At 38.4% G+C, this 27,919-nt stretch overlaps 1 protein-coding gene across 1 annotated transcript in view; it reads left to right on the top strand.

Annotated features, from left to right (window-relative positions):
• The window catches only part of MAP4K5 (mitogen-activated protein kinase kinase kinase kinase 5), a 141,301-nt gene extending 134,468 nt beyond the window's left edge, over positions 1–6,833 (top strand). Inside the window, exons 32-33 of the mRNA XM_029238437.1 lie at positions 2,404–2,459; positions 4,860–6,833. Of these exons, the coding sequence (XP_029094270.1) occupies positions 2,404–2,459; positions 4,860–4,947 (144 nt within the window). The 3' untranslated portion in view covers positions 4,948–6,833. The remainder of the gene's footprint in view (positions 1–2,403; positions 2,460–4,859) is intronic.
• The last annotated feature ends 21,086 nt before the right edge of the window (positions 6,834–27,919 follow it).

Genomic DNA, 27,919 nt, shown 5'->3' with positions numbered 1-27,919 from the left:
AAACTTACTAAACTTTTCTAAAGGTAATAAGCCTTTTCATAATCTATAAATGTGCAGCTTTTTTTATATAAATTTATTTTATTTATTTTTATTTTTGGCTACGTTGGATCTTCGTTGCTGCACGCGGGCTTTTCTCCGGTTGTGGCGAACGGGAGCTATTCTTTGTTGTGGTGCACAGGCTTCTCATTGTGGTGGCTTCTCTTGTTGGGACCATGGGCTCTAGGTGCTCGGGCTTCAGTAGTTGTGGCTCGTGGGCCTAGTTGCTCTGTGGCATGTGGGATCTTCCTAGACCAGGGCTTGAACCTGTGTCCCCTGCATTGGCAGGCGGATTCTTAACCACTGAACCACCAGGGAAGCCCCTGCAGCTTCTTTTTTAATGTTATATTTTAAATTCTAAATTAATATGTATTGGATCACAGGACTAAGGAAAATCTAAGAAAATTAATTCGTTTACTAAATATTTATTGAGTATCGAATACATTTAGGACACTATTCTTATTATAGCACTGGAGACATAATGAAGCATAATTATAAATAATATCAAACCCTTATGATGTTTATCTTCCAGGCACTTTACAAGTGCTATCTTATTGAAGGCTAATAATATAGTGGGATTTAGGTACAATTCAAAGTAATGTACTGTTCATATTCCCGATTTTACAGGTACAGAGTGATTAAGTAACTTACCCAGAGTTACAGAACTAGTTAAGTGACAGAGCCTGGATGTGAAGGGTCTCCAAAAATCACTTCTACTGAGATAATCGGGATATATATTTCATGTAGGAGGTGGGACTTGGGCTCCCACCTTGAGAGGTGAATCCTAACAGTTAAGAGAATACTAACAGAGACATTTCCCATTTGTGTGAGTACCTGTGTAATTCTTGCACACCAGGGCCTCACAAATTTATGGACTTATTTTGAAGCTTAAAATCTTCTATTTGAATTACCTTTACACTGTTATTTAGATATAACTATTTCCACCTCTTATATGAGTGCAGAAATAGAATGCTTCCAAGTAAAAATGATATAAATCAGTGGAATTAGAATGCTTCCAAGGGAAAATGACATAAATCAGCTTGTCTTTGAAAGCGTCCGTTTAGTTACTGACTCATGTCACTAAATGTCACCAGGCCCCTGCATTTAATGAAGCCTACAGTCCTACTTACTGCCATAACATTAATTGTCCTTAGATGCTATTTTCACTGTGTCACTCCTGTCGTTAGAAATCTGTAGAAGTTACTTGTTGTTTACCATATCAAGTGTGAATTCTACCTCCTATTTTTAAGTCATCTTGCTTACCTTTTTCTTTCTGGTTTTGTTCTCATCCTTCAATTTGGGCCTAGCTATAATGTTCATAATGTAATATTCAGCCATTCTAGTCCACAATGATTGGAACATTTCTGAACTGAATACTCTGAAAATCAGCTGCATTTAGTATAGCACCCGATTTATTTTCTGGTTCAAGTTTATTAATTCCATCTTCTCAGCTAGACTGCAAACTCATTGATAGCAGAGTATTTTTATACTTATTTTATATCCACACTGTCAAGAGTTTGTGTTCCTCCAAAAGCTGACCCTAAAACAAGGACTCAGGTCCTTGTTTATTTGGGAGTAGATCCCAGAAAAACAAGTGACAGAGTAAGGAATGTAAGATGCAGAGGGACAAAAAGCCAACAAAGAGCACATTGATAAACTGCTTCTCACTATGGGCAATGAGGGCTTAATCCTATAGGGACTACTGAGGAACAGTGTGGAGCACACCTCAGAATTGGCTCATCAGAAGGTGGGGAGGCGGGTGCATTTATACACCAACTACTGTCCCTGGTAGTTAAGGGTTTCCCCCAGAGGTGTCAACTCCCCACACTTTGGAATAGTACCTGTGCACGACTGAGTACCTTCTTTCTTTAGTTTTGGAGAAGACAGAGCAGAGGAATACCCCCAGTACACAGATGTAAGACACAGGTGCATGGGAGTGTCTACCGCAGCTCTGCTGAAATCAGGTGGGCTGAGGGGTGCCACCTCAAGCATCTGCCCTATGACGTAAAGGAAGGGGTAGGGGCTGTGCAATCCAGCAAACCTGTACTCAGGTCTACTAGTTATCTGACCTAAAAGTAAGTTACTTAACCTCACTGAGTCTTAGTTTTCTCTTTAATAATATGGGAATGATAATACATATCATAAAAAGTTTTAAGGAAAGTGCTTGACCCAAACAGATGTTCCATAAATGTTGATTTGTTTCTACTAATAAGCAGTCAAAAAAAACCTTATTAAAATCTATTTAATTTGAGGAATTGAGTCTATCAAAAATTATCATTCTTCTTAATACTTGCTCTATCTAAATGATTTTTAAATTATAATTTAAATAATATGGGGACTAATAATATGGGATATTTTCTTTCATAGGTTACCCAGGAGATTTCAGATGAAACAAGAGTTTTCCGCTTATTAGGATCAGACAGGTAATAGTTTGGTTGTTTTATTACCAAAGGAGTTCAACAGTTGTATTTTTAATTATACTGTCAACCTCTGACTGTGTTTCAAACACTTATTTTTCAATATACTTATATTGTTTCAATATATTTATTTATATTGTTCAATAGAAGTAACATTGGTTTATAACATTTATATAAATTTCACGTATACAATATTATATTTCTAGTTCTATATACCCTACAGTGTGCTCACCACCAAAAGTTTAGTTTCCTTTCATCATCACACAATTAACCCCCTTTACCCATTTCACTCTCCCTCCACCCCTACCTCTTCCCCCTGGTAGCCACTCTGTATCTACGTGTTTGTTTTTGTTTGGTTTGTTTATTTATTTATTTTTATGTATGTTAAAACTCTTAGAGGCTTCAGAATCTTAGAGAAATTTCCCTGTATCTTTATTGAGAGAGAGAAAAAAATATTTTAATTAGTCAATTAAGCAAGCTATTGTCAGTGTGAGGATCATGATTCTAGAAACAGTTATACTCAGCCAAGACAAAATGTGTTAGATGGGTGTTTATGTCCCTAATATCATGACATATTTCAGGCTCCTTTGTTTTCATCATTTCTTCCTGGCATGTTAACTTCTATTAACTGTTACTGTATATATCCAACAGAATGTGCACCTTCTGACATGTACTTTTATATCACAAGATATTTGACTGAGTCTCTGAGGTCATTCTAAATTAGAAGAAATTATGTGGTCTCTGTGATCAAAGTGAAAGATAAGTTCCAAAACTATGCCATCTCATGAAAAAAGAATTACAGCTTTTGTTCTTCAAAGTCTATGTTATCTACCTCTACAGTGAATAAAATACCTATCCCTTCCTATTTTCCAAAAGTTGTTACTGCAGCAAAACTGGCTATAGTGGTATACATTAGTCCTGAGGCAAGGATTGAGAACCTCTGATCTTCAAGTTCAGTCTAGTCACGAAACCATTGCTTAGATATTACACACTTAAGGAAGTCGGGGAGAATTGGAGTTATGACTCCATAAAAATTTTTTAAACAGACTTTTGTAAAGAGAAAAAGGATTTTTGGAAAATGGCAACTACCCATTGCCGTTGAAAAGGCAAGCTCAGAGAGCATGGCAACCTAGTGACTAGTCCTGCATAAAAGAGGATTGGAGGACCACCTGGTAAATGACTGTAGAATGGGAGGCCCTTTGCTTCTCCAGGAAGGGCTGACAAAAGAATTGTAGATCATTCAGTGATCCTGGCACAAATAGCACTCTGGTGAGACATAGTATGAGAGATTTCTGCTTGATAGAGGGTAGGCATCAGAAGCCATTTCTCTTAGTTACTTGTTTCCTTCCAACTCCTTCCCCCAGAATTTTCTCTTTCATCTATCCCTTCTTTGTTTGTATTGTTTCTCCGTTCTCTGTCACTCTTGCCCTAAAAAACTACTTTTTTCAGACCATTGCCTTGTTCTGATTATCTTCTTACTTGGGCATCTCCTTGATTTTAAGACATATATCTTAACCAAGGCTTTTGTTTTGTCTTAATTTTTAAAGGGATTTGTTAAATTGTATTGTTTAAATATAGGTATTAATGTCTAGGAGGAAAGAAAACTATGTCAGAATATTAATAATGGTAAACTCTGAGCAGTTGAATTATAGGTAATTTTATTTTCCCCTTCTACTTTTCTTTAATGCATGCTTTAAGTATATATTACTTTTTTGTTTTCATTTCAAAAGTAATAATATACTAGTGGTAGGAAATTCATACACTAGAAAAATATAAATTATTTATGCAACTCCTCCCACCTCCCATTTCCCCTTCTAGACTTTTTTCTCTGCACGGGCATATTGTTTTTTATTTTGTTCTCAAACCTGTCTTCCCACAGTGTAGATCCTATGATATGACACTTGATTGGTTTTTCTTCCTATTGGTCCTTTTATTGAACTCTTACCCTGCCTTTGTTCCAGGGACAAGGGAGATGGCCCCATTTCATACTTTACTATTTATTTGCAAATACCTTGAAGAACAGTGTGAGTGGGTGCCTCTTAAAATTCTGTTTTATTGTCTCAGCCCTTCCTCCATCCCCTTCTTGTTCATGTATATTCTAAAGCTTTATTATACCTTTTTTTGGCATATATGAGTAAAGCAAATTTGTTTTTAGTTGGAATAAGATGAGACTATCCTGAAATGTTTTTAATATTTTATATTCATAAATTCATCAATTCTTATTCAGTTTTGTTTTTAAGCTATAAAATGTAAAGCTGAATTTGACTGTGCATCTATTAATGTGATCTCTGTGTAATTTTATGTGAATGTGAACAATGATATTCTTTCCTGGTTTGATGTTAGTATTTGAAGATGAAATCTCTGTTTCTACTCTTTAACAAGACTTTTGTTTTGATTTAATTGCAGGGTTGTTGTTTTGGAAAGTAGGCCAACAGAAAATCCTACTGCACACAGCAATCTTTACATCTTGGCTGGACATGAAAATAGTTACTAAGCAACAGAAATTGGTCTCAAATGACAGGAAAATGAATACACTCCATTGAAAGCAAAAATATCTTAAGGAAATTCAGTACAAACTACACTATGATTTGCTTTAATTGTTATGGGTTATATCTCAAATGATCTGTACTTTAAGGTAGAATTCAATATTTTCTGTAGCTGGAAACAGCTGTTCTATCTCTTGCCACTATGTGGTGGTTTTATCAAGTTTGCTTAATAAAAGCTATGAGACAGATAGTCCTCTAGTTCCAGGAAACACAGTCTTTTTAAAAAAAATGTTTGTAACAAGGATGCCATGATATTTTTAGATAACAACTCATGTGATTATCTTCAGAGAGATAAATTTAGTGACAGTTTTCTCATTTTATACCATGTTTTATTCCTTCTTAATGAACATAATTTGATAAAGAAATTATCAGGTAAGCCTTTCACTTTTACATTGGCCATTCTGTATGTTTTTGTAAAATAGAATATTTAATCCTTATTTATTAATCTCTTGCTGGAGTGGTGTAATGTATCTAACTTTTAGCAAAGGAAGGTTGCAGAGCAGCTTAAATTTTTTTATAATATATAAAAATTTTGTTTACCTTTTAAGACTAGTACTTTGAGGGTTTAAAGGCTGTGTTTGGAGGTTCAATACATACATGCAATATTATTTAATGCAAGTATTTTGTAATATAATATCCAGAATTGCCTTAAAAGAGAGTTTTGTGTTTTCAACTACATATAATTGTAGGGGGTCATACAGAAGATAATGATGATGGTTGAAATATTGTTAGAAGGAGTGTGTATTTCTAGATGTGACTACTGTGTGTATGTATTCTTGACAAGCAGTATAATATACCTGTGATTTTTTTTTTTACATTAGGGATAATGCATAAGAAATTAATCTTCATATATATTATCATCCCTAATGTAGGGGGGAAAAGTGTTTAACTGCCCATGATATGTATTTTACTTATACTATACCAGAGTGGAAATTGTAAAGCAACTACATGTGTATTCTTGGGTTTTTCACATATATAGATCTTCATTTTGAGTAGGTTAAAAAAAAAATCTTTAAATGAAATTTAATTCCTGATGGGATAGTATAAATAAGTATTATAAAAATCAGTATTCTAAAGATAAGTAAGGATTGGGCCATTCTTGAGTTTTCTTCCTTTCTGCTATTGTTAGTATTCAAACTGAAAGCATCACACTGGTACCTATTGTCTTAATGCATTTAACAGTTACTGTTGAGATGATGAACAAAGGGGTGGCAAGAGCAGACTATAAATTCATTTTCAGCAGTTCCTTGAGAGAAAGACAGTGTAACTATCTCATTCGGTCTTTAGCAGTCCTGTATAGTAGGTATTATCATCATCTCCTTTTTTTAGATGAGGAGATAAGGGGTTAGCAAGGTTAAGAGACTTAACCCAATTCACACAGCAAGTTAGTGGTTGAGTCAGACCATGAGTCTTGTGACTCTGTTCTTTTCACTATGCAATATGCAAACAATAAAATATTATGCAAATGAGATATATAAAGTATTGTCCTTTAAAAATGCTATGATTTCAGTAAGTGTGTTGCTGTTTATTTTGGGTATTTTAAATGGGGCCTCTGGACTGAAAGACACTGGATACAATAGATGGCAGGGGACCATACTCAAAACAGGAAATATTTACATTCTGGATACAAAGACCAATATCCTCCTCCTCCTCTCTGAATCCTGGCAGCCAGATCTTCCCATCCTAACAATACTGGAAGAGTCTTCTCTGTGCCATCTTGTCAGTGCAAGTGGAAAGACCTAAAAAGATCCTGACATCAGAAGTGTCCTGGCTAAACTGCCCAGCTGGATAACTCCCAGTTGAAGATAATAAAATACCCAGTGAAAATCGTAATGTGCCCACCACCGCATGCATGCATCCAGAGCTTACAGTTAGTCTTTTAGTCCTATGCTATTACAAATGATTAAACATGAGCTTCCCTGGTGGCGCAGTGGTTGAGAGTCCGCCTGCCGATGCAGGGGACACGGGTTTGTGCCCTGCTCCGGGAAGATCCCACATGCCACGGAGCGGCTGGGCCCGTGAGCCGTGGCCGCTGAGCCTGCGCGTCCGGAGCCTGTGCTCCGCAACGGGAGAGGCCACAACAGTGAGAGGCCCGCGTACCACAAAAAAAAAAAAAATTAAACAGGGACTTCCCTGGTGGTCCAGTCGGTAATACTCCGTGCTCCCAATGCAGGGGGCCCGGGTTCAATCCCTAATTGGGGAACTAGATCCCACATGCATGCCGCAGCTAAGAAGCCCGCATGCCGCAACACATGTCACAACTAAGAGCCAGTGCAACCAAAATAATTAAATAAATAAATATTTTAAAATAAAAATAAGTAAAAATGATTAAACAACCAGGACTTATGAAACATCTGAGGAAAGCCTCTTACAGGAAAGAGAGAAAACAATAGGGGAAAAAGCACCTAACGGAAATAGACTATGCAGAATGAAGAAAATGTCAAAAGAAAAAGTATCTTTGCAAAGAAGTTGCAACTATGAATAGGAGTAGGATACTAAAAAAAGAGCTTTTGAAAAAACAGAGCTATTAGAAAAAATATAGCATAGCTGAATAATTCAATAGATGATTTAGAATATAAAGTTGAAGAAATTTCTCAGAAAATAAAAAGAAATGAAAATATTGGAGAAAAAAATTAAGAAAATTAACAGGCCAGGAGGCCCAATATCCAATCTCCCAGAGTTCCAAAAAGAACAGAGAGAAGGGAATCAGTAGAGTATTTCAAGGAACATTCTCAGTACTAAAGAACTTCAGATTTTAGATTGAAAGAACACAGTGGATGAAAAAAGTCAATTATGAAATTTCAGGCATGTCAGGGTCAAAGAGAAGATCTGTTATGTTTCTGAAGAAAAGGGGCAGGTCAAATACCAAGGAATAAGAATTGGAATAACTTCAAATTTCAACAGAAGCAGTGCCTTCAAAATTCTGAAAGAAATTTCCAACCTAAAATCCTGGATTCAAGCTATTAATTGAACCTAAGGTTATAATGAAGACATTTTTATTTGTACAAAGGTCTCACAAACTTCACCTTTCATATAGTCTTTCTCAAGAAGCTACCAGAGGATGTGCTTCATAAAAATAAGGTCATAAACCAAACAATATGAAGACATAGGTGCAAAGACTGGGATTCAGCAAAGGAGAGAGATGAAGGAACTCCCCAGATGATGATGATGAGATATCCAAGGATGACACCACACCAGACATACAGAACATAGGAAGCATATCAGAAGCTCCCAGAGAGGCTTTTTCAGAAAGATTAAATAATAAACTACCTGATGCATCTCCCAGACCCCAAAAAATCAGAGTGAGGAACTTGTGATACTGAAATGGAGAAGGAGGAAAGGTCAATATAAAGGTATATTATTGAGGTCATTGCTGTGTAGACAATGGCAGCTTGATCCACCAGGTCTTCTGTGAAGCTCTGTGATAGTTCCCACAATTGTCTCCTGAAAGACAAGTGGCTGGACCATTTATCTTGACACACTCCTCACTAGGTGAGTTGCTGTCGGGACATTACCTCCTGAAGTACCAAGTTGCAGCTTGTACTTGGGCCATGTTGGCTCCTTCAGTGTCAGAGAAGGCCCTGAGGCAGAAAGCTGGAAGAGTAGGAGATAAATCTGAGCTCTCCCTCTGTGGCTGAAATCAGACATGTGTGGAGGGATTCAATCAGTGATGATATTCTTTCTTTCTTTTTTTTTTTTTTAAAGATTTTTTTGATGTGGACCATTTTTAAAGTCTTTCTTGGATTTATTACAGCATTGCTTAGTTGGCTTTTTGGCCACGAGGCCTGTGGGATCTTAGCTCCCCGACCAGGGATCGAACCCTCACTTCCTTGCATTGGAAGGAGAAGTCTCAACCACTAGACTGCCAGGGAAGTCCCAATCACTGATGATGATATTTTTAAGCAAAAACTTACCTAAGGTTGAACCAGATGGCTTCACAGGCAAATTCTATCAAACATTTATTGAAGAGCCAACACCTATCCTTCTCAAACTCTTCCAAAATATAGCAGAGGGAGGAACACTCCCCAACTCATTCTACGATGCCACCATCACCCTGATACCAAAACCAAAGATGTCACAAAGAAAGAAAACTACAGGCCAGTATCACTGATGAACATAGAGATGCAAAAATCCTTAACAAAATACTAGCAAACAGAATCCAGCAGCACATTAAAATGATCATACACCATGATCAAGTGGGGTTTATCGCAGGAATGTAAGGATTCTTCAGTATATGCAAATCAATCAATGTGATAAACCATATTAACAAATTGAAGGAGAAAAACCATATGATCATCTCAATAGATGCAGAAAAAGCTTTTGACAAAATTCAACACCAATTTATGATAAAAACCCTCCAGAAAGTAGGCAAAGAGGGAACTTTCCTCAACATAACAAAGGCCAGATATGACAAACGCACAGCCAACATCGTTCTCAGTGGTGAAAAACTGAAACCATTTCTTCTAATATCAGGAACAAGACAAGGTTGTCCACTCACACCACTATTATTCAAAATAGTTTTGGAAGTTTTAGCCACAGCAATCAGAGAAGAAAAAGAAAAGGAATCCAAGTTAGAAAAGAAGAAGTAAAACTGTCACTGTTTGCAGATGACATGATACTATACATAGAGAATCCTAAAGATACTACCAGAAAACTAGAGCTAATCAATGAATTTGGTAAAGTAGCAGGATACAAAATTAATGCACAGAAATCTCTTACATTCCTATATACTAATCATGAAAACTCTGAAAGAGAAGTTAAGGAAACACTCCCATTTACCATTGCAACAGAAAGAATAAAATACCCAGGAATAAACCTACCTAAGGAGACAAAAGACCTGTATACAGAAAACTATAAGACACTGATGAAAGAAATTAAAGATGATACAAACAGATAGAGATCTATATTATGTTCTTGGATTGGAAGAATCAACATGGTGAAAATGACTATACTACCCAAAGCGATCTACAGATTCAATGCAATCCCTATCAAATTACCAATGGCATTTTTCACAGAACTAGAACAAAAAATTTCACAATTTGTATGGAAACACAAAAGACCCTGAATCGCCAAAGCAATCTTGAGAAAGAAAAATGGAGCTGGAGGAAGCAGGCTCCTGGACTTCAGACTGTACTACAAAGCTACAGTAATCAAGACAGTATGGTACTGGCACAAAAACAGAAATATAGATCAATGAAAAAGGATAGCCCAGTGATAAACCCACGCACATATGGTCACCTTATTTTTGATAAAGGAGGCAAGAATATACAATGGAGAAAAGACAGTCTCTTCAATAAGTGGTGCTGGGAAAACTGGACAACTACATGTAAAAGAATGAAATTAGAACACTCCCTAACACCATACACAGAAAGAAACGCAAAATTGATTAAAGACCTAAATGTAAGGCCAGACACTGTAAGACTCTTAGAGGAAAAAAAAGGCAGAACACTCTGACATAAATCACAGCAAGATCCTTTTTGACCCACCTCCTACAGAAATGGAAATAAGAACAAAAATAAACAAATGGGGCCTAATGAAACTTAAAAGCTTTTGCACAACAAAGGAAACCATAAACAAGACCAAAAGACAACCCTCAGAATGGGAGAAAATATTTCCAAATGAAGCAACTGACAAAGAATTAATCTCCAAAATTTACAAGCAGCTCATGCAGCTCAATATCAAAAAAAACAACAATCCAAAAATGGGCAGAAGATCTAAATAGATATTTCTCCAAAGAAGGTACACAGATTGCCAACAAACACATGAAAGAAGGCTGAACGTAGTTAATCATTAGAGAAATGCAGATCAAAACTACAATGAAGTATCACTTCACACCGGTCAGAATGGCCATCATCAAAGAATCTACAAACAATAAATGCTGGAGAGGGTGTGGAGAAAAAGGAAGCCTCCTGCACTGTTGGTGGGAATGTAAGTTGATACAGCCACTATGGAGAACAGTGTGGAGGTTACTTAAAAAAGTAAAAATAGAACTACCATATGACCCAGCGATCCCACTGCTGGGCATATACCCTGAGAAAACCATAATTCAAAAAGAGTCATGTACCACAGTGTTCATTGCAGCTCTATTTACAGTAGCCAGGACATGGAAGCAACCTAAGTGTCCATCGACAGATGAATGGATAAAGAAGATGTGGCACATATATACAATGGAATATTACTCAGCCATAAAAAGAAACGAAATTGAGTTATTTGTAGTGAGGTGGATGGACGTAGAGTCTATCATACAGAGTGAAGTAAGTCAGAAAGAGAAAAATACCATATGCTAACACATATATATGGAATCTAAAAAAAGAAAAATGGTTTTGAAGAACCTAGGGGCAGGACAAGAATAAAGACGCAGACATAGAGAATGCACTTGAGGACACCGGGAGGGGGAAGGGTAAGCCGAGACGAAGTGAGAGAGTGGCATGGACACATATACACTACCAAATGCAAAATAGATAGCTAGTGGGAAGCAGCTGCATAGCACAGGGTGATCAGCTTGGTGCTTTGCATCCACCTAGAGGGGTGGGATAGGGAGGATTGGAGGGGAACACAAGAGGGAGGAGATATGGGGATATATGTATAGGTATAGCTAATTTGTCATAAAGCAGAAACTAACACACCATTGTAAAGCAATTATGCTCCAATGAAGATGTTAAAAAAGAAAAAAAAAACTTAAGGTTGGTTGAAATCAAACAAAAAACTGCCAGATATTAACTCCAGGAAAGCAAAATGTTATAAGAAAGAAAAGGTAAACTATGACCAGTGGTTGAATGCCATAAAAACGTTAACAGTAAATAATAGTCTAATCAAAATTACAGCATAATTATATTGAGAGAGGATATGGTGAGGTATTAAAAATACCTAAATCCTCATCTCTACAGTGTGAAATCAATGAATAATACCTAAAAATTAGAAATCAAGAAGTAGCTTATTTAGTGACATGGAAATAAAATAATCTGCTAGAAGAAGGAAAATGGTTTTTGAAGTAAGAGAGATGGGGGAAGAGCATGCTCTTTTTGTTGACAAACCTTATAGGACTATTTGGTTATTTATGTGTGTGCCTACTTTTTTTTTTAATGTAAAGGAAGACTTTAATTAAAATCATGTTTCTGTTACATGACAGAAACAATATGAACAAACATACAAGTTCAGCTTTTTATACTGTACCTTACACATAGTAGGCATTCAATAAATGTTGATTATAGCTAAGGTATGCATAGTGTGGAAGAAGGCAGAGTAATTGGGGGGTGGATGGGGTGGGGAACTGGTTAAGTAAATCCAGAAGATCTTGTGAGAGCATTTTTTATCAAGCTCCTTTTTTTTTTTTTTTTTTTTTTTTTTAGCTAAACCTACTTCCCAGCCTTCTCTCCTAGTACTCCCTGGAACACCAGCACATAAAGGCCATGATCATTCCACCTTCATTGCTTGACTCATAATGGCTCTCCCATCCTGAAATTCTGATTTTTCACCAAAAATTTAAATCCTTTACTTCACTCAAGGTACTTAGTTTACTTCACTCAAGCTGTAACTTTTACATGACATCTCTGTTTATTTTCTATTTTCTGTTTTCCAGAATTTCTACAGCACATGTAGATTACACATCTCAATGTAGTACTCAGTTGTCACCTACCGGCCAAACCATTTAGCCCTTACCACTTACCTTAGATAAATTACTCAACCTGTCTAGGTGTCCATCTCATCTTATTTGTTGATTGCAAATAATGGCCACTTCATATGGTTGTTAGGAGGGTTAAGTGCGATTGTGAGCATTAAAGTTTCTTGCTTATGGTGAGAAAAAAAAACTGTTGGCTCCTTTATTTTTAACCAAAAAGTTCATTAAAGGCATAAAGTGCATTTTCATTCTTTAGTTGTTCATTTCGGTATGTCACACATGGGTAGACTTATCGTGGGGCTTTTTAAATTCTGCTTTTTTCAAGTTCCTTACATGCCTTTTCATTAGAAAAATAACTGATATCTTGTATCAAAGGTCCAAGAAGCTCTTCCATACCAAACCTAGCAGCAAGGATCATTTTAGGTTTTACTGAGAATTTCAGATTGTCCTGATGGATCTTACTTAGGAGAAGAATAAGAAACATTTGTTAAAAATCTACTATATTGACATCAGAAATGAATCAAATATTCTCACTCTCACCGCTTGTTATTCATTGTACTAGAGGTCCTAGTCAGTTCAATAAAAAAAGAAAACTAAGAAAAAAATAAAAGATTAAAAGATTAGAAAGGAATAAAAATGTCATTATTTGCAAATAAACTGTTAGAAATCATAAGTGAATTTGGAAAAGCAGATGGATGCACTGTCAACATAAAAAACAATTACATATACATATACCTGCAATAAACAAAATGAAATTTTACAAGCATGCCATTTACAGTATAGAAAACCATTAAATATCTAAGAAAATGAGATGCAAGATCTCTATACTTAAAACTATCACTGAGGACTCCAGGGGCATGCATGGAGGAAAGGCCATGTGAGGACACAGCAAGAAGGCAGCCATCTACAAGCCGAGGAGAGAGGCCTCAAGAGAAACCAACCCTGCTGACACCTTGATCTCAGACTTCTAGCCTACAGAACTGTGAGACAATAAATTTCTGTCCTTTAAAAAAATAAATAAAAAATAAAACTCAGTGAAAAAAAGACCTAAATAAATGGCAGATTATGCCATGTTAATGAATTAGATTTGATATTGTAAAAATGTTAGATTTAAAGATTCTCTGTAATCCAAGCAGATATTATGTGAAAATTGACAAGTTGATTATAAAAAATAAAATGCAAAGGGCTAGGGATACCAAGGCAATCTTGAAAAAAAAACCTGGGAATCTTAGGTACCAGATTTCAAGAGTTATGATAAAGCTGCTATAGCAGTTAAGAAATGTGACACTGGTATGAAGATAGACAATGAAATACAATTGAGAGTACAGAAACAGACCCATGCTTAGTCACCTTATGTATAACAGATACACTGCAGTGTAGTTAAAAAAAAAAAAGGATAGCCTTTTCAATAAATTCTATTGAAAATGTATTGAAAACAATAATGGAAAATCAAATGAAGCTTGACTGCAACTTCACTCAATAAAAATGAATACCAAATAGATTGTAAATAAATAAATCTAAATCTAAATAAATAAAATATGTAAAACTATAATGCTTTTAAAATAAAACATAATATCTTTATGAACTTGGAGTAAAAAAAGGTTTCCTAAACAATACAATACTTTGACTATAAAAGAAAAAGTTGGTAAAATTGACCTAATTAAAATTAAGTTGCTCATTTCACCTAAGGACACCTTTACGAGAATGGAAATACAAGCCACAAAATGGAAAAGAGGCTTGCATTACCTATATCCACAAAAGACCTACTCAGAAGATATAAAGAACTAAGGCAGACAGCCCAATGCAAAAATGGGCAAAGGATTTTGAATAAGCACTCCACAAAAGGTAACATCCATGCAGTCAATAAATATGTGTGAATGTATTCACTTCCTTGGTTATCAGAGAAATGCAAATTAAAACAAAAATGCTGTACTTTGCACACCCACTAAAATGACTAAAATGAAAAAAAAAGATAAAACCAAATATCTAAATTGTGTAGAAACTGGGGTGCTTGCACATTGCTAGTGGGAATGATGCACACTTTGGAAAAGTTTGGCAGTTTCTTAATGTTAAACATAGATTCACCATATGACCCAGCAATTCCACTCCTATGTATGTGCCCAAGAGAAAACATGTCCACACAAAGACTTGTATGTAAATCTCCATAGCAGCATTATTCATAATGGCCAAAGGTAGAAGCAACCCACATATCTACCAATTGGTAAATGAATAAAATGAGTCATATCTATGCAGTGGAATACTATTCAGCAATGAAAATAAAGTACTGATACATGCTACAGTGTGGATGAACCTCAAAAACACGTTAAGTGTGAAAGAAACCAGTCACAAAAGATCACGTATTGTAATGATTCCATTTATATGAACTGTTCAGAAAAGGTGGAATCTGGAGACAGAAAGTAGACTAGTGGTTGCATAGGGCAGGGGTTAAGAATGAAGAGTGACTGTAAATGGGCATGAGGTTTCTTTTTGAGATAATGGAAATATTTTAATATTAGACTATTGATAGTTGCATAACTCTGTAAACTTACTAAAAATCATTTATCTACAGACCTAAAATGACAGAATTTTATGGTATGTAAAATGTACCCCAATAAAACCAAACAGAGAAAGAGAACATCCAAGGGGTCAGTAAACACTTTGAAAGGTATTAACTTTATTAGTTACCAGGGAAAGACAAATTAAAATAAAAATGCTGCTACAAAATGAATCCACAGTACAGTGCTATCGCACATTCCCCCAGAATGACTAAAATGAAACAGGAGGAAAATATGAAGCTTTGATGAGGGTATGGAGCAACTGGAACTCTTATATACTGTTCGTTGGAGTGTAAATTGGTACAATATACCTTTGAAAAACTAAAGGTGAACATACACATACCTTATAATCCAGCATTTCCAATTCTAGGTCTGCCCCTAAAAAACGTGTTCACCAAAAGACACATAAGATTGTTCACAGCAGCATCATTCATAGTCACCAAAACTTGGAAACAACCCAAATGTCCATCGAGAGTAGAAAGAATAAATAAGTCGTGGTATATTCACAGCTCAAAATACTACAGTACCATCAAAAAGAATGAACTCCTACCAACAACAAGATGGATTTCAATCCTCAAGAAATTTAAGTTCTTTGTAAGAATTCAGACATTAAAAGTATACTGTATAATTTCACTTAAATGAAGTTCAAGAACAGGCAAACTATAGTCTTAGAAATCAGGATGATGGTTACCTTTGAGGAAGAGTGAGGGAATAAAGATTGAGATGGGGCATGAGGGGATGCTTTAGAGGTGCTGCAAATGTTACATATTTTCACTTCTCAGCAAGCTGTACACTCATGATTGACGCATTTTTTTCTGTATGTACTTATATCGATACTTCAATAAAAACATTTATTAGAATCTGTGCCAAGACCTGTACTGGGGAGAAATATTATCTAATTTTCACATTAATCCTATGAGATAGTAGGGTTCCTATTTTATAAATGAGAAGACCAGATGTTAGTCATGGTCATAGATTGGGTTCTCTAGAAGCAAACATCAAGATGGAATTAGAAGTGCAGGAGATTTTTTTAGGGAAATAACCTGTGTGGAGAACAAAAGGAAGTGTGAACAGGCTAAGCAGGAAGACTGTCAGTGCAGAGCTGGCACATGTGAAATGAGAAGGGGAGGAAGGAGGGTTGCATAGAGCCTCAGGCTGCAGTGCAGCTCTGCGAACACCTTGGCCAGTCAATGGGGGAGCTCCAGAGCAAAGATTGTCCACTAAGGAATCCCGAGTTGGAAAGGAATGGCTCAGCTTTCAAACCCATACAGAAGAACTCAGTCGTTAGCTGGGAGCAGCCCAGGGAGAGCTTGGCCAATGCTGAGGTGAATTCTGAAGGTTAACTAATTTCTTGCAGCAGGTTCTCTCTTGAAGGGAGATCTGACCGACGCATATCTACAGCTGCCATACTCACATATTAAGTTGTTTGGAAAGTTGGGATGAATCTGTCTGAATCCAGACAGTCCCTTTATGACTACTTAAATGGAGACCTATCAAGTGTAGCTCAGATATCTAAGAAAACTATTAAACAAGTCCATATTTCTAAAGGAAAATAATATTTGGAAACATAAAGAAGGGAGTAAAGGGCATTCCAGGCAGAGGAAATTGTATCTGAAATAAACATAGTTGAGAGTTAAGCTCCTGTATCAGGGTTCTTTGGCTGTTCTTTGGTTGTTATGGATTAAAGAAAAAGCTGAAAACTGGGTTCAGAGAAGACCTAAGGGCAGGAGACAGTGGAGAGTCCCTTTGGGCCCTCAGAAGGAATCCACTCCAAAAGGCTTCTGCACTGTGTCCTTTCACTCAAGAGCCAGGTTCCTAGGGAAGAGAATCTGCCTGGGTTTGGTTATTCCTCGGTCACGGAGGGTGCAGTACGTTGAACAATAGTCCCACTGAGAAACCCAAAGCAGAAGAAGAAATGGATATTGGGCTTTTGACAAGAAGGAGAAATGGATGCTGGGCTGATAAAAGAAACAGGTGTCCTGTATAGTTATAAACCGTCACTTGATGAAGCTTAAAAAAACAAACCCATTCACCAAGTGTGAGTGAAGTGGTTCACTAAATCATTATGATCTTCAACCGCAAGTTCTTTCCTCGGTAATTTTGGTAAGTGTAAGATTTAACACGTTCTAAATATGACATTTAATTTTGGGTATATGACTTCATCCTGGTCATGTTTCTCAAATCTAAATCTTCCTGGATTAGTTCAGTGTGATTATCTTGTGATAACTAGAGGACACAGAGAATCCTGTCATCTGGATTGAGCACCTGCCTGGGCATCTCAGCCATTTATTTGACCTTTAAATGCTCCATATAAAGCACTGACTCTGTATCAAGCTTTCAAATATATATTTCTCAGTTTATGGTTTCTGAAAACCCACAGTGGATACCAATGTCCACTTAAATTCCTTAAAGCCCAGTTCCAAAGTCTCCTCGAGGATCCCACACCTCTTGTGCATCCTTGATTAAAGCTCCTATTGCTAAATAATAGGTATTTCTATTCTCTCTTAAGGGCAAGAGCAATGACACACTTGCATCCCCAGCGCCTAACAGTTCCTGACACATCATCGGTGAATAGTAAATGCTCGTTGAATCAAACTACAATAAGATGAACATTGTGAATCAGTAATGGACTCGTTCAGTGGTGTAACTTGTTCATGGGTGTAACTCTAAGAAAAACTTGTTGCCACTTAGAGTCTAGCTCGTCCAAAACGCAGATACATTACAAGAACCTGCCAGTTTTCTGAAAGTTAGGAAAGTCGTGTGGGTAAATCATTTTAGAATATTGAGCCTAGGTATCCAGGCTCAGGGTCTAGGCAACCAATTATTTAAAACCATTGAGCCTAAGTACCTAGGCTCAGAATCTAGGGTCAGTCAGGGTCTAGGCAACAAAACAGAAAACCACAGTAGGTATTTTACTAGAGGAGAATCAAAAGAATTAATATAGGGGATTGTTACAGATGTTGGAGGACTGAAAGAGCAAAAATAAGACATTAAGACAACTCAGAACAACTGCAGGAAGCAGTTACCAGCAATAGGGTTGGAGGAACAGAAGGGTAGAGTATGGGATCTCCAGAACCTGGGGGCTCAGAGAAGACCCACCATATTAGAGCTCCAGCCCCAGGAAGGGTCTGCTGCCTGGCTGCCACAGCTCATCAGGCGCTCAGAGGAAAGGTCCCGTGAAGATGGGGCTCAGACCTTGAGGAGAAGAGCTGCCGCTGGTTCCTCTGAAGGTGTGTGATAAGGCTGGTTCTGGAAGGGCTAAAAAGCTGGAGTTAAGGAATAGCAAGAAACAGGCAGGAAGCTTTTTTCTCTTCCTCTGCTATCCATTGTCCTAATGTCTCCAGTTGGTCCACCCTAATTGGAATGGATTCTGGAAGATACAGTTTGCAGACTTCTAGCCCCAGTATAACAGAACAGAATATAAAAGGGTTAATTTGGAGCTGAAGGACATTAAATAGGCAAATAATATACTTAGGGGCATTGTTTGACCTAGATTGTTATGTAGGGATCACTTTAAATATGATCCTCAAAAGAGGGACTAACGTGCTATCTAAATGCAAATGGCAAGAATGTCACCTATTACATCGGTGTCACATTCCCTTAGCAATTTCTTTTTTTTTTTTTTGAATAAATATATTTATTTTTTGGCTGCATTGGGTCTTCGTTGCTGCGTGCGGGCTTTCTCTAGTTACTGCGAACAGGGGCTACTCTTCGTTGCGGTGCGCAGGTTTCTCACTGAAGCGGCTTCTCTTGTTGTGGAGCACGGGCTCTAGATGCGCGGGCTTCAGTAGTTGTGGCACGTGGGCTCAGTAGTTGTGGTGCACGGCCTTAGTTGCTCCGCGGCATGTGGGACCTTCCAGGACCAGGGATCGAACCTGTGTTCCCTGCATTGGCAGGAGGGTTCTTAACTATTGCGCCACCAGGGAAGTCCCAGCAACTTATTTTCTTATATCAGTAAAGTTGGAATATTAAAGACACTAAATATAGGTATAATTGCTTTACATCCATTTCACTGAGGCCCTTTATCTAACCAGCTTTCTAGTAAGACTTCATAAGGGAAGACTCGTATGATATTTATTGGCAACTAATATCTAAATAAATTCTCTGCAAATTACTTTTTCTTTATATTTCCACATAATTCTCTGTACTTCTATACCACTAAGTTTTAGCAGAGCAAGTTAGAAATTTTCAGTATGTGGTAAAGCAACAATAAATTAATAGTCTTGAAATATATCTTACAGTTGATGAAATATATCTTACAACTGATGAAATATTATCTAACCCACTCTGATTAGCCAAAATACAGTGACTCAGTCTGCTTTTTCATTGTGGTTCCCGTAAATTCGGATGATAGGCTTAAACTGCCTGAGTTTAAGATAGGCTTAAACTCAGCCTTTGAAAATGCACATGGATTCTAATTTCTAGCATATGACATATCCTTTGAGAAAGCCTTCCAACATTCAGTTTAATTCAGCATATTCATATCAATCCCCTACTAAGGGTATGGCAGTGAACCACAGACTTGGAGAGATGTGAACATGAGTAAAACAAAGTCAGTGCTCAGTGAGCACAAAGTCTAATTTGAGATGGACATAGACAAAATAGCTCTAAAATTGGGCAGAGTGGCAGTGTAGTGGAGATTGTCTCCAGCTGGAAGATCTGGTAGGAAGTTTTGTACAATGTGGCATTAGACCTGGGTCTTAAAGTTGGTTTCATTTTCCTTTCTGAGAGGAGTTGAAGAATGCTTTGCCAATGTCATCTCAACAGTCTTAATATTTATCAAACATATTATGGTTCCCATTATATTAAAAGCTAAATCTTGTCTTCCCAACTTGAAACTGTGTGTGTGTGTGTGTGTGTGTGTGTGTGTGTGTGTTAGATTAACACATATGTACTCCCCTTTATCAAACTGTCTCTACTTGATCTTAAGATAGCAATGATGGGAACGAAACCACAGAAACCTTGCAGAAAAAAAAGTTATTTTTTGGCTGTGCCGCACTGCATGCAGGATCTTAGTTCCCCAACCAGGGATCAAACCTGTGCCCCTGCAGTGGGAGCGCGGAGTCCTAGCCACTGGACCGCCAGGGAATGCCCCAGAAAATTTTTTTTAATTGTTGGCATTTCCATACATAACTCTCCAAATGCAGATAATATAATACCACACTCTGTGCTTCTATTGACTTGCCACACTGTATTCTAATTATATTTCTAATTAATTCTAATTATAATATATTCTAATTAATTCCCTCTGGAATTAATCCCTGAGAACAAGGACTGTATGTTAACTTTGTATCTACAGTATGTTACAGGAAACGGTGACTCAATAACTTTCTATTTCTATGACTATTTCCCAAAAGAGAATTTCAAGATACTTGAGTAATCCACAAAATGTTAACTTTTCTGCCACTTATTCTGTAATGTTTTTACTGAGTCTCAGCTTATCACAGCCCTTCTGGTACAGGAAACAGCACCCCTATCTCCATCACTTTGCTGTCCTTTGGTGTCCTTTTCTTCCCAAGAACCCGTTTACATTCCTTCAAGGGACCAGGGCATTCCTGCTTTCTCCTGTCTGCTCCAAATCAAAAACCTGCTCTCAAGAGCCTCCAATTATGGCAGCATGATACAACAGAGCTAGATGGTGGTTCAGTACCTCACCCTCCTTTTAGCAGAGGAGAGAGGCCCAGAGAGGGTAATGAATTGCTCAGAATTGTACAGTTAGTTATAAGGAGATGGGATTTGAACTTAGACCTCTTAATGGCCAAAAGAGTGCTCTTTCTAACATATAATGTAGCCTTGTATTAATATGCCATTTATAGCCTAAACTAGCACTCCTTTTTCAGATATTTGCCTTCTTTCAAGATCAGAACTTAAGCTAAATTAATAACGTGGAATTTTATGTTCAATAGGTTATTGGTGGGGGGGGTGTCATAGAGCTCTTTTGAGGTTCCTAAAATTGTACCATACAGCTGCCTACAAAACAGCCTTATGTCACACAGGAAGTAACTCACAGCTTACATTTTATTGAGAGAAACAAGGATAACATCATTGGCACCTGCAATGTGCCAGAAACTGTGTTACAAACTTTACATGTGGGATTTCATTTCATCTTTAAAACAAGTCAATGAGGTAGCTATTATCACCCTATTCATATTTATACATGTATATACTCATAAACTTTTTATAATATAAAAAGTTATATATTTAGAAATAGGGTAGAAAAGTACAGTAGGTATTTCTCATGCTTTGTGACTGTCTTTGAAAACCCTTCTTACATCAGAGTAATCTCCCACATTGTGAATCTGGACTCCCCAAGGCAGAAGCCCAAACTCTCTTGCTCAGCACCTTGGCAGCTAGAGTGCAGGCTCTCCCAGGCAGGCGTACTCACACAAGTCTCAGTCAAAAAAAGAGCAGCATGAGGAAGCAGGTGCTATGTTGACTCCATTTTCTCTGGCTTGGATGGTGACGAGGAGTCCGGTCTTCAGTGGCAGGAATGGTGGAGCGTCTTGTGTGTAGTGTCCACTCATCTACAGCACCAGTGGCAGCAACACTGAGGTCTGGCTGAGGCAATCCCACATAGTGGTTTTGGTATTGTTTCTGGCTGCGTAGGCTCCAGATCTGACTCTCTCAGAGATTCTCCAAACTATTTAATATCCCTTAATAAATCCTTAAATTAGCTAGTTTAAGGAACTAGCAGCTTCTGTGGTTGGCAAGTAAGATCCCAGTTCCCAAATCAAAACCACAATGGGATATCACCTCAGTCCCATTAGGATGACTACTATGAAGGAAAGAGGGGGGAGGAAGGGAAGGGAGAGGAAGGGAGGGCAGGGAAGGAAAAAAAATGTTGGCAAGGATGTGGGAAAATAGGAACCCTGTGCACTGTTGGTAGGAATGTAAAATGGTAGAGTTGCTGTGAAAAACAGTATGGTGGTTCTTCATAATTACCATATGACCCAGCAATCCCGCTTCTGGGTATGTACCAGAAAGACTGAAAGCAGTGTCCTGAAGATATATTTGTGCACCCATGTTCATAGTAGCGTTATTCACAGTAACTGAAATGTGAAAGGTACATAGTCAAAATCACCGAGAAAGCAGAAGGGTGGTGGCCAGAGGCTGTGGGTGGAAAGAAGGGGAAATTATTCTTTAATGGGTACAGAGTGTCCATTTGCAAGATGAAGAGGGTTCTGAGATATATGGTGATGATGGTTGCACAACACTGAAAGCACTTAGTACCACTGAACTGTCCACTTAAAACTGGTTAAGATGGTGTGTTGTGTGAATTTTACTACAATTTTTTTTAAAAGGTTGACAGTACCAAGTGCTTGCCTGGATCTGGAGCAACTGGAACTCTCACATATTTCTGATGGGAATGCCAAATGGTACGGCCATTTTGAAAAAACATATGGCAGTACCTCAGAAACTTAAACATACATTTACCATACAATCCAGCCGTTCCAATTCTCAATATTTACCCAAAAGAAATGAACACATATGCCCACAGAAAAATTTATTCACAAACAGGTGTTAGCGATGGAGGAAAGGGCAACATGAGAGATACTTGTAGTGACAGAACTGTTCTGTAGCTTGACTTTATCAATGTGAATACCCAGTTGTGATACTGTACTATAGTTTTGCAAAATGTTATCATTGGAGGAAACTGGGAAAAAAAGTTTATGAGATCTCTACATGAATCTAGAATTATCTCAAATTAGAAAGGTTAATTTTTTAAAAACTTCTTTTAAAATTATTTATTTATTTATTTATTTAGTTTTGGCTGCTTTGGGTCTTCGTTGCTGTGCGCGGGCTTTCCCTTCGTTGCGGTGCGCAGGCTTCTCATTGCAGTGGCTTCTCTTGTTGCGGAGCACCGGCTCTAGGCGTGTGGGCTTCAGTAGTTGTGGCACACAGACTCAGTAGTTGTGGTTCATGCGGGCTCTGGAGTGCAGGCTCAGTAGTTGTGGCACACGGGCTTAGTTGCTCTGCGGCATGTGTGATCTTCCCAGACCAGGCCTCGAACCCGTGTCCCCTGCATTGGCAGGCGGATTTTTAACCACTGAGCCACCAGGGAAGTCCCTAGAAAGGTTAATTCTTAAAAAAACAAAACAAAAAAATCCCAGACCAATACACGAATTTTCCTGGTTTCACACAACCAAAAAAGCATATAACCCAGAGATGAACCCAGGTCTGGTTCGTCCTCCATCACATGCTGTCTCCTTTCTTAGAGATCATCCCATGGGCAACATGATGTGGTGGGAAGAGTGTGCTCTGCCAGTGGAAAGTGCTGGCTTCCTGAGTAGAAACCCCTGGGAGTGTTTCTTAGTTCTCTGAGTGACAAAAAAGAAGATGTTTTTCCTTGATTGATATGTGTTAAGTGAATCTATAAACTTACATATGTTGTCAGTAAAGTATTGAGTACATTTTAGTGTAAATGAAATTCCCACCTGAAAAGAAAACAGTATACAGAGATCATTAGTATCATAACAATAACAACAATTAAAGCTAACATGATTAGAGCACTCATTTATGTTCACAACTTTAAGAGGTAGCTGATTTCTAGGTTGCAGATGGAACAAATGAAGCCTAAGGAAGTTGAGTGACTTGCCTCACAGATGGTTCAGAGCAGAGCTGGATTTGATCCCAGGCAGTCTGGCTCCAGAGTTCATCCTCTTAATGGGAACCTCAGGTGAGATGATATTGTAGAAAAAGAAATATGTTGCTGGTGAAGGATTTATTATCATTTAGCGGGAATATTGTTTAAATTCATATTTTTTACAGGGACCTACATGTGGATTCACTTTAGATGCTTCACAATAATATCTCACTACTAATATTTGACAATGAGCCATTCTTATGAAAGCTATTTACAAGAACAGGATTTCCCCATGTGGTGGTAACTATGATCTTCATTTAATGCTTGGCATGCATGCAGCTTAAAGATGACTTCAGGAAACTATTTAGATCTTTTGGATCAATGGACGCCTAAAAATTCAATGTGAAATGTATCTAGGGTGGGTGCCAAAGATATTCTTTACTTATTCTTTAAGTAAAGAATATTTTTCAAATGCAAATAATTTCTACTTCCTGCCCTCCTCCTCCACCTTGTCACACACGTGAATATTTGTTTTGATACTGGGTTTTCTTTTTTTTTTTTTCGCTGTACACGGGCCTCTCACTGTTGTGGCCTCTCCCGTTGCGGAGCACAGGCTCCGGACGCGCAGGCTCAGCGGCCATGGCTCACGGGCCTAGCCGCTCCGCGGCATGTGGGATCTTCCCGGACCAGGGCACGAACCCGTGTCCCCTGCATCGGCAGGAGGACTCTCAACCACTGCGCCACCAGGGAAGCCCCAAGTAAATTGGTCTTTCTTTTTTATTTTTTGCGGTATGCAGGCCTCTCACTGTTGTGGCCTCTCCCGTTGCGGAGCACAGGCTCTGGACGCACAGGCTCAGCGGCCATGGCTCACGGGCCTAGCCACCCCGCGGCATGTGAGATCTTCCCAGACCAGGGCATGAACCCGTGTCCCCTGCATCGTTAGGCGGACTCTCAACCACTGCACCACCAGGCAAGCCCTGATACTGGGTTTTCGTAAGGCAGGTTTACACTTCTTTAACCATGTAATTAGAGCTATTTAATTTAAAGCCACAGTGTGGTACAACAGGTGGAAAGAATATAACTCAGAATTGAGACACAGGTTCTAGCCCTGTTTGTTGCCTAGAACAAATTTTTTTTTAAACATCTTTATTGGAGTATAATTGCTTTACAATGGGGTGTTAGTTTCTGCTGTATAACAAAGTGAATCAGCTATACATATACATATATCCCCATATCCCCTCCCTCTTGCGTCTCCCTCCCACCTTCCCTATCCCACCCCTCTAGGTGGTCACAAAGCACTGAGCAGATCTCCCTGTGCTATGCGGCTGCTTCCCACTAGCTATCTAGTTTACATTTGGTAGTGTATATATGTCCATGCTGACAAAGGATTAATCTACAAAATTTGGTTTTTTGACTCCTAAAAAGTCATTTAGATTTTTGGTAGCTGTTTCCTCAAATGCCAAATGTGCCCTCTCTCCTTCACAGAACCTAGTGAAGTGTTTTGAGAAGCAAAAAGTACAATGTGAATTCCAGCCCTCCAAGGTCTATCTCACTTCCTCCAGGGAAGACACTCACTGGGAGGGGAGGCAGGAGAGCGGGCTGTGCATGATGACACAGTGCTTGGTCTCCGGAAAGTCTCTTCTCAGCCTCCAGAGTCCAGCGTGGTATCTGACCCAGGTCAGCACCCAGCAGAAGTCTGCTTTCCAAACAGCTATTTCTGTGCCATGGCTTTAAGCTGAAGTTCACAAAGTAATTTATGTTCTTTCTTATTTATTGTCTCATAAATTTTTTTTGACATTTACCTTTTCCCTAGAATGTAATGATTCAAAAATCATACAAGCCCAGAAATGTACATAGACTGTCTACAATTAAGTGTGGTTAGCAATCATCTGTCCAGAGTGGCAGAGATGTACACCATGAGATCTGGAGACTTGTCTCCTGAAGAAGGATCACCGTATACGTTGTCTCACACACTGGTGGCCCAGGGCCAACCACATAAACCCTCCGGGGTTTCGTGTTAATCTTGCTGAGCTCTCACAGTATTTGGGTTCGTTGGCAAAAGTACCAGCTGGCTGTTTTAAAATCTGAAGATGCTAAAAAAGTATTGACGTTGTTAAAGGTAGACTCAGAAACAAAGAAAGCTTTTAGAAGAAGAGGTGCTTTAAAAGAATGGCTTATCATATATAAAATGCAATGAGTACCTAAAGGGAAAAATACACAAAAAATAACTAAGGTTATGGTGATTAGGGATGAAAACACTTTATTCTGTTTTTGGTTGGGTCCACATAGAAAGTCAAGGATGATAGTCTTTTATTTAAATTGACTTTCCAGTATTTATACTGATTCACCTTTACTATCTCCAGATAAGGGAGAAAGTTATTTACACACACCTGGTTTTGTGACGTATAAGCAGTGGCCGTTCAGGAAGAACCTGTCTGACACTTGGCTTCTCTTTAGGTTGTTCACAAGGTGTTCTTAGTTGTTGTAACTCCATTCGCCACTACAGCATGGGCTTTGGAAACAGGTGGAGTCGGGTTTGAAACCTGCTGTCGGCCCGGGATAGCTGGGTGGTCTTGACTACGGGGACCAACCTCTCAGAGCCTCAGCTTCTTCTTTAGTAAGATGGGGTAGTTAATAATGCCGACCAGTTAACAAATCCAACCACATAAGATTGTTATAAAGATTAGAGATAATATAGATATTGAGCCTGAAACGTAAGTACCCCTAAAGGGTAGTTATGAACTCTTTTCTGTATGTGCCCTGGAAACAATTTCTAAATCCACTTAAAGCAGAGGAAGTAAATTCAAGTATTTCCTCAAGCGGCTGTATAGCGTCATTTTAAGATCACAGTGACTAAGCTCACTTTTCCTTATAGGAAGCATAATTGGGGGTGGCGGGGAAGCTTGAACCATTGCCCTGGTTTCAGCACTCAGATGAGGCCCCAGGATTCTGCCCAACCTCATGGAAGTTTACTCTTCAGAGTTGGGAACTGCACACAGAGGAATTTGCTGAGCCACTGTGATAAGGAAGCATAATGACAAGACTTACCTTCCTGGCAACTTAAAAAAAGGAGGGTACTACACTGCGTGTAACATGTACTTTGGGTCAACTCCCAATGTCCTATACATTAACTCAAGAATCCTGACAACCACTTCTACTGTGTTAGGTAGTACTAGCAAACGGGCTAGGAGCAAAGGGTCTGTAGTCAGACTGCCTTCATTCCTGTCCCCACTTCACAACTCGCTAGTTTTGTGTCCTTAGACACGTGACTTATCCATTCTAAAACTCACTTTCCTCATCTGAAACCCAGGATAATATTGATGCCCATCTCCTAGGGTTGTTGTAAGGTTCATACATAAAATATTCTTAGCTTAACGCCTGCCACGAAGTAAGCACTAGTTAAATAATTATTGCTGTTGTTGGTTGGCCAATAGTCAGTATCTTGCACAAAATCAAACACCAGTAAGAAGGTAGAAGTGCTGGTCTTCTGACTCCAAATCCCAGGCTCTTTCTCTTACCATGTGTTACTCTACTGAATGTTTATTGCTTTCTTAAATGATTAAAATACCACAGTGCTGTTTGTGTTATCCAGGGGCACTGAAGTATTCTCTCTAATTATGCAGAGGTGCAAATCAAAGATCGCTCCAAGTAGAAAATCATAACATTGTTTCACTGTTCTTTGCGCTTGCTTGAGAAAAAGAACCCACATATCAGACCACTTCTCACCCTCCCAGGAACTCTGCTTCCTGGGAGTTACAATCCTTTGATATCAAAACCAGTTCCAGTCGTGCCAGCTGAAAGGGCTGACTGCATTTTGACAGCGTAGAGGCCATAGCATTCTCTCTGTTTGGGGCCAAGTGGTGACGTCAACTGTTTGTCTCCCTTTCAAAGTTTTTCTCTCGTATTTTGCTCCAACTTCCTCCAAATACGACTGGTACAACTGCAGGTGCCACCAGCTCTCTGGCTCATTGCTTAGTTAGGCTTAAATGACTGTGCGCTTGCTCCCTGCTTCCCTACTGGGCTTGGCACAGCTCCAGGCTGCTTGGGTACTGAAGCCTGTGAAGACCATGAAGTTGGTTTTCCAGACTAACTTTAACCTGGAATGAACTTCAGACAAGGCAGCTCTGGAGAAATTCATATTGACTTTCCTACCTCATTTACAA

Source organism: Monodon monoceros, unplaced genomic scaffold, assembly GCF_005190385.1.
Source record: "Monodon monoceros isolate NGI ecotype Baffin Bay Population unplaced genomic scaffold, NGI_Narwhal_1 Super_Scaffold_21, whole genome shotgun sequence".
Classification (NCBI taxonomy): Eukaryota; Metazoa; Chordata; class Mammalia; order Artiodactyla; family Monodontidae; genus Monodon; species Monodon monoceros.
The sequence above is the reverse complement of the archived record's forward strand: the minus strand, read 5'-3'. Positions and strand labels throughout refer to the sequence as shown.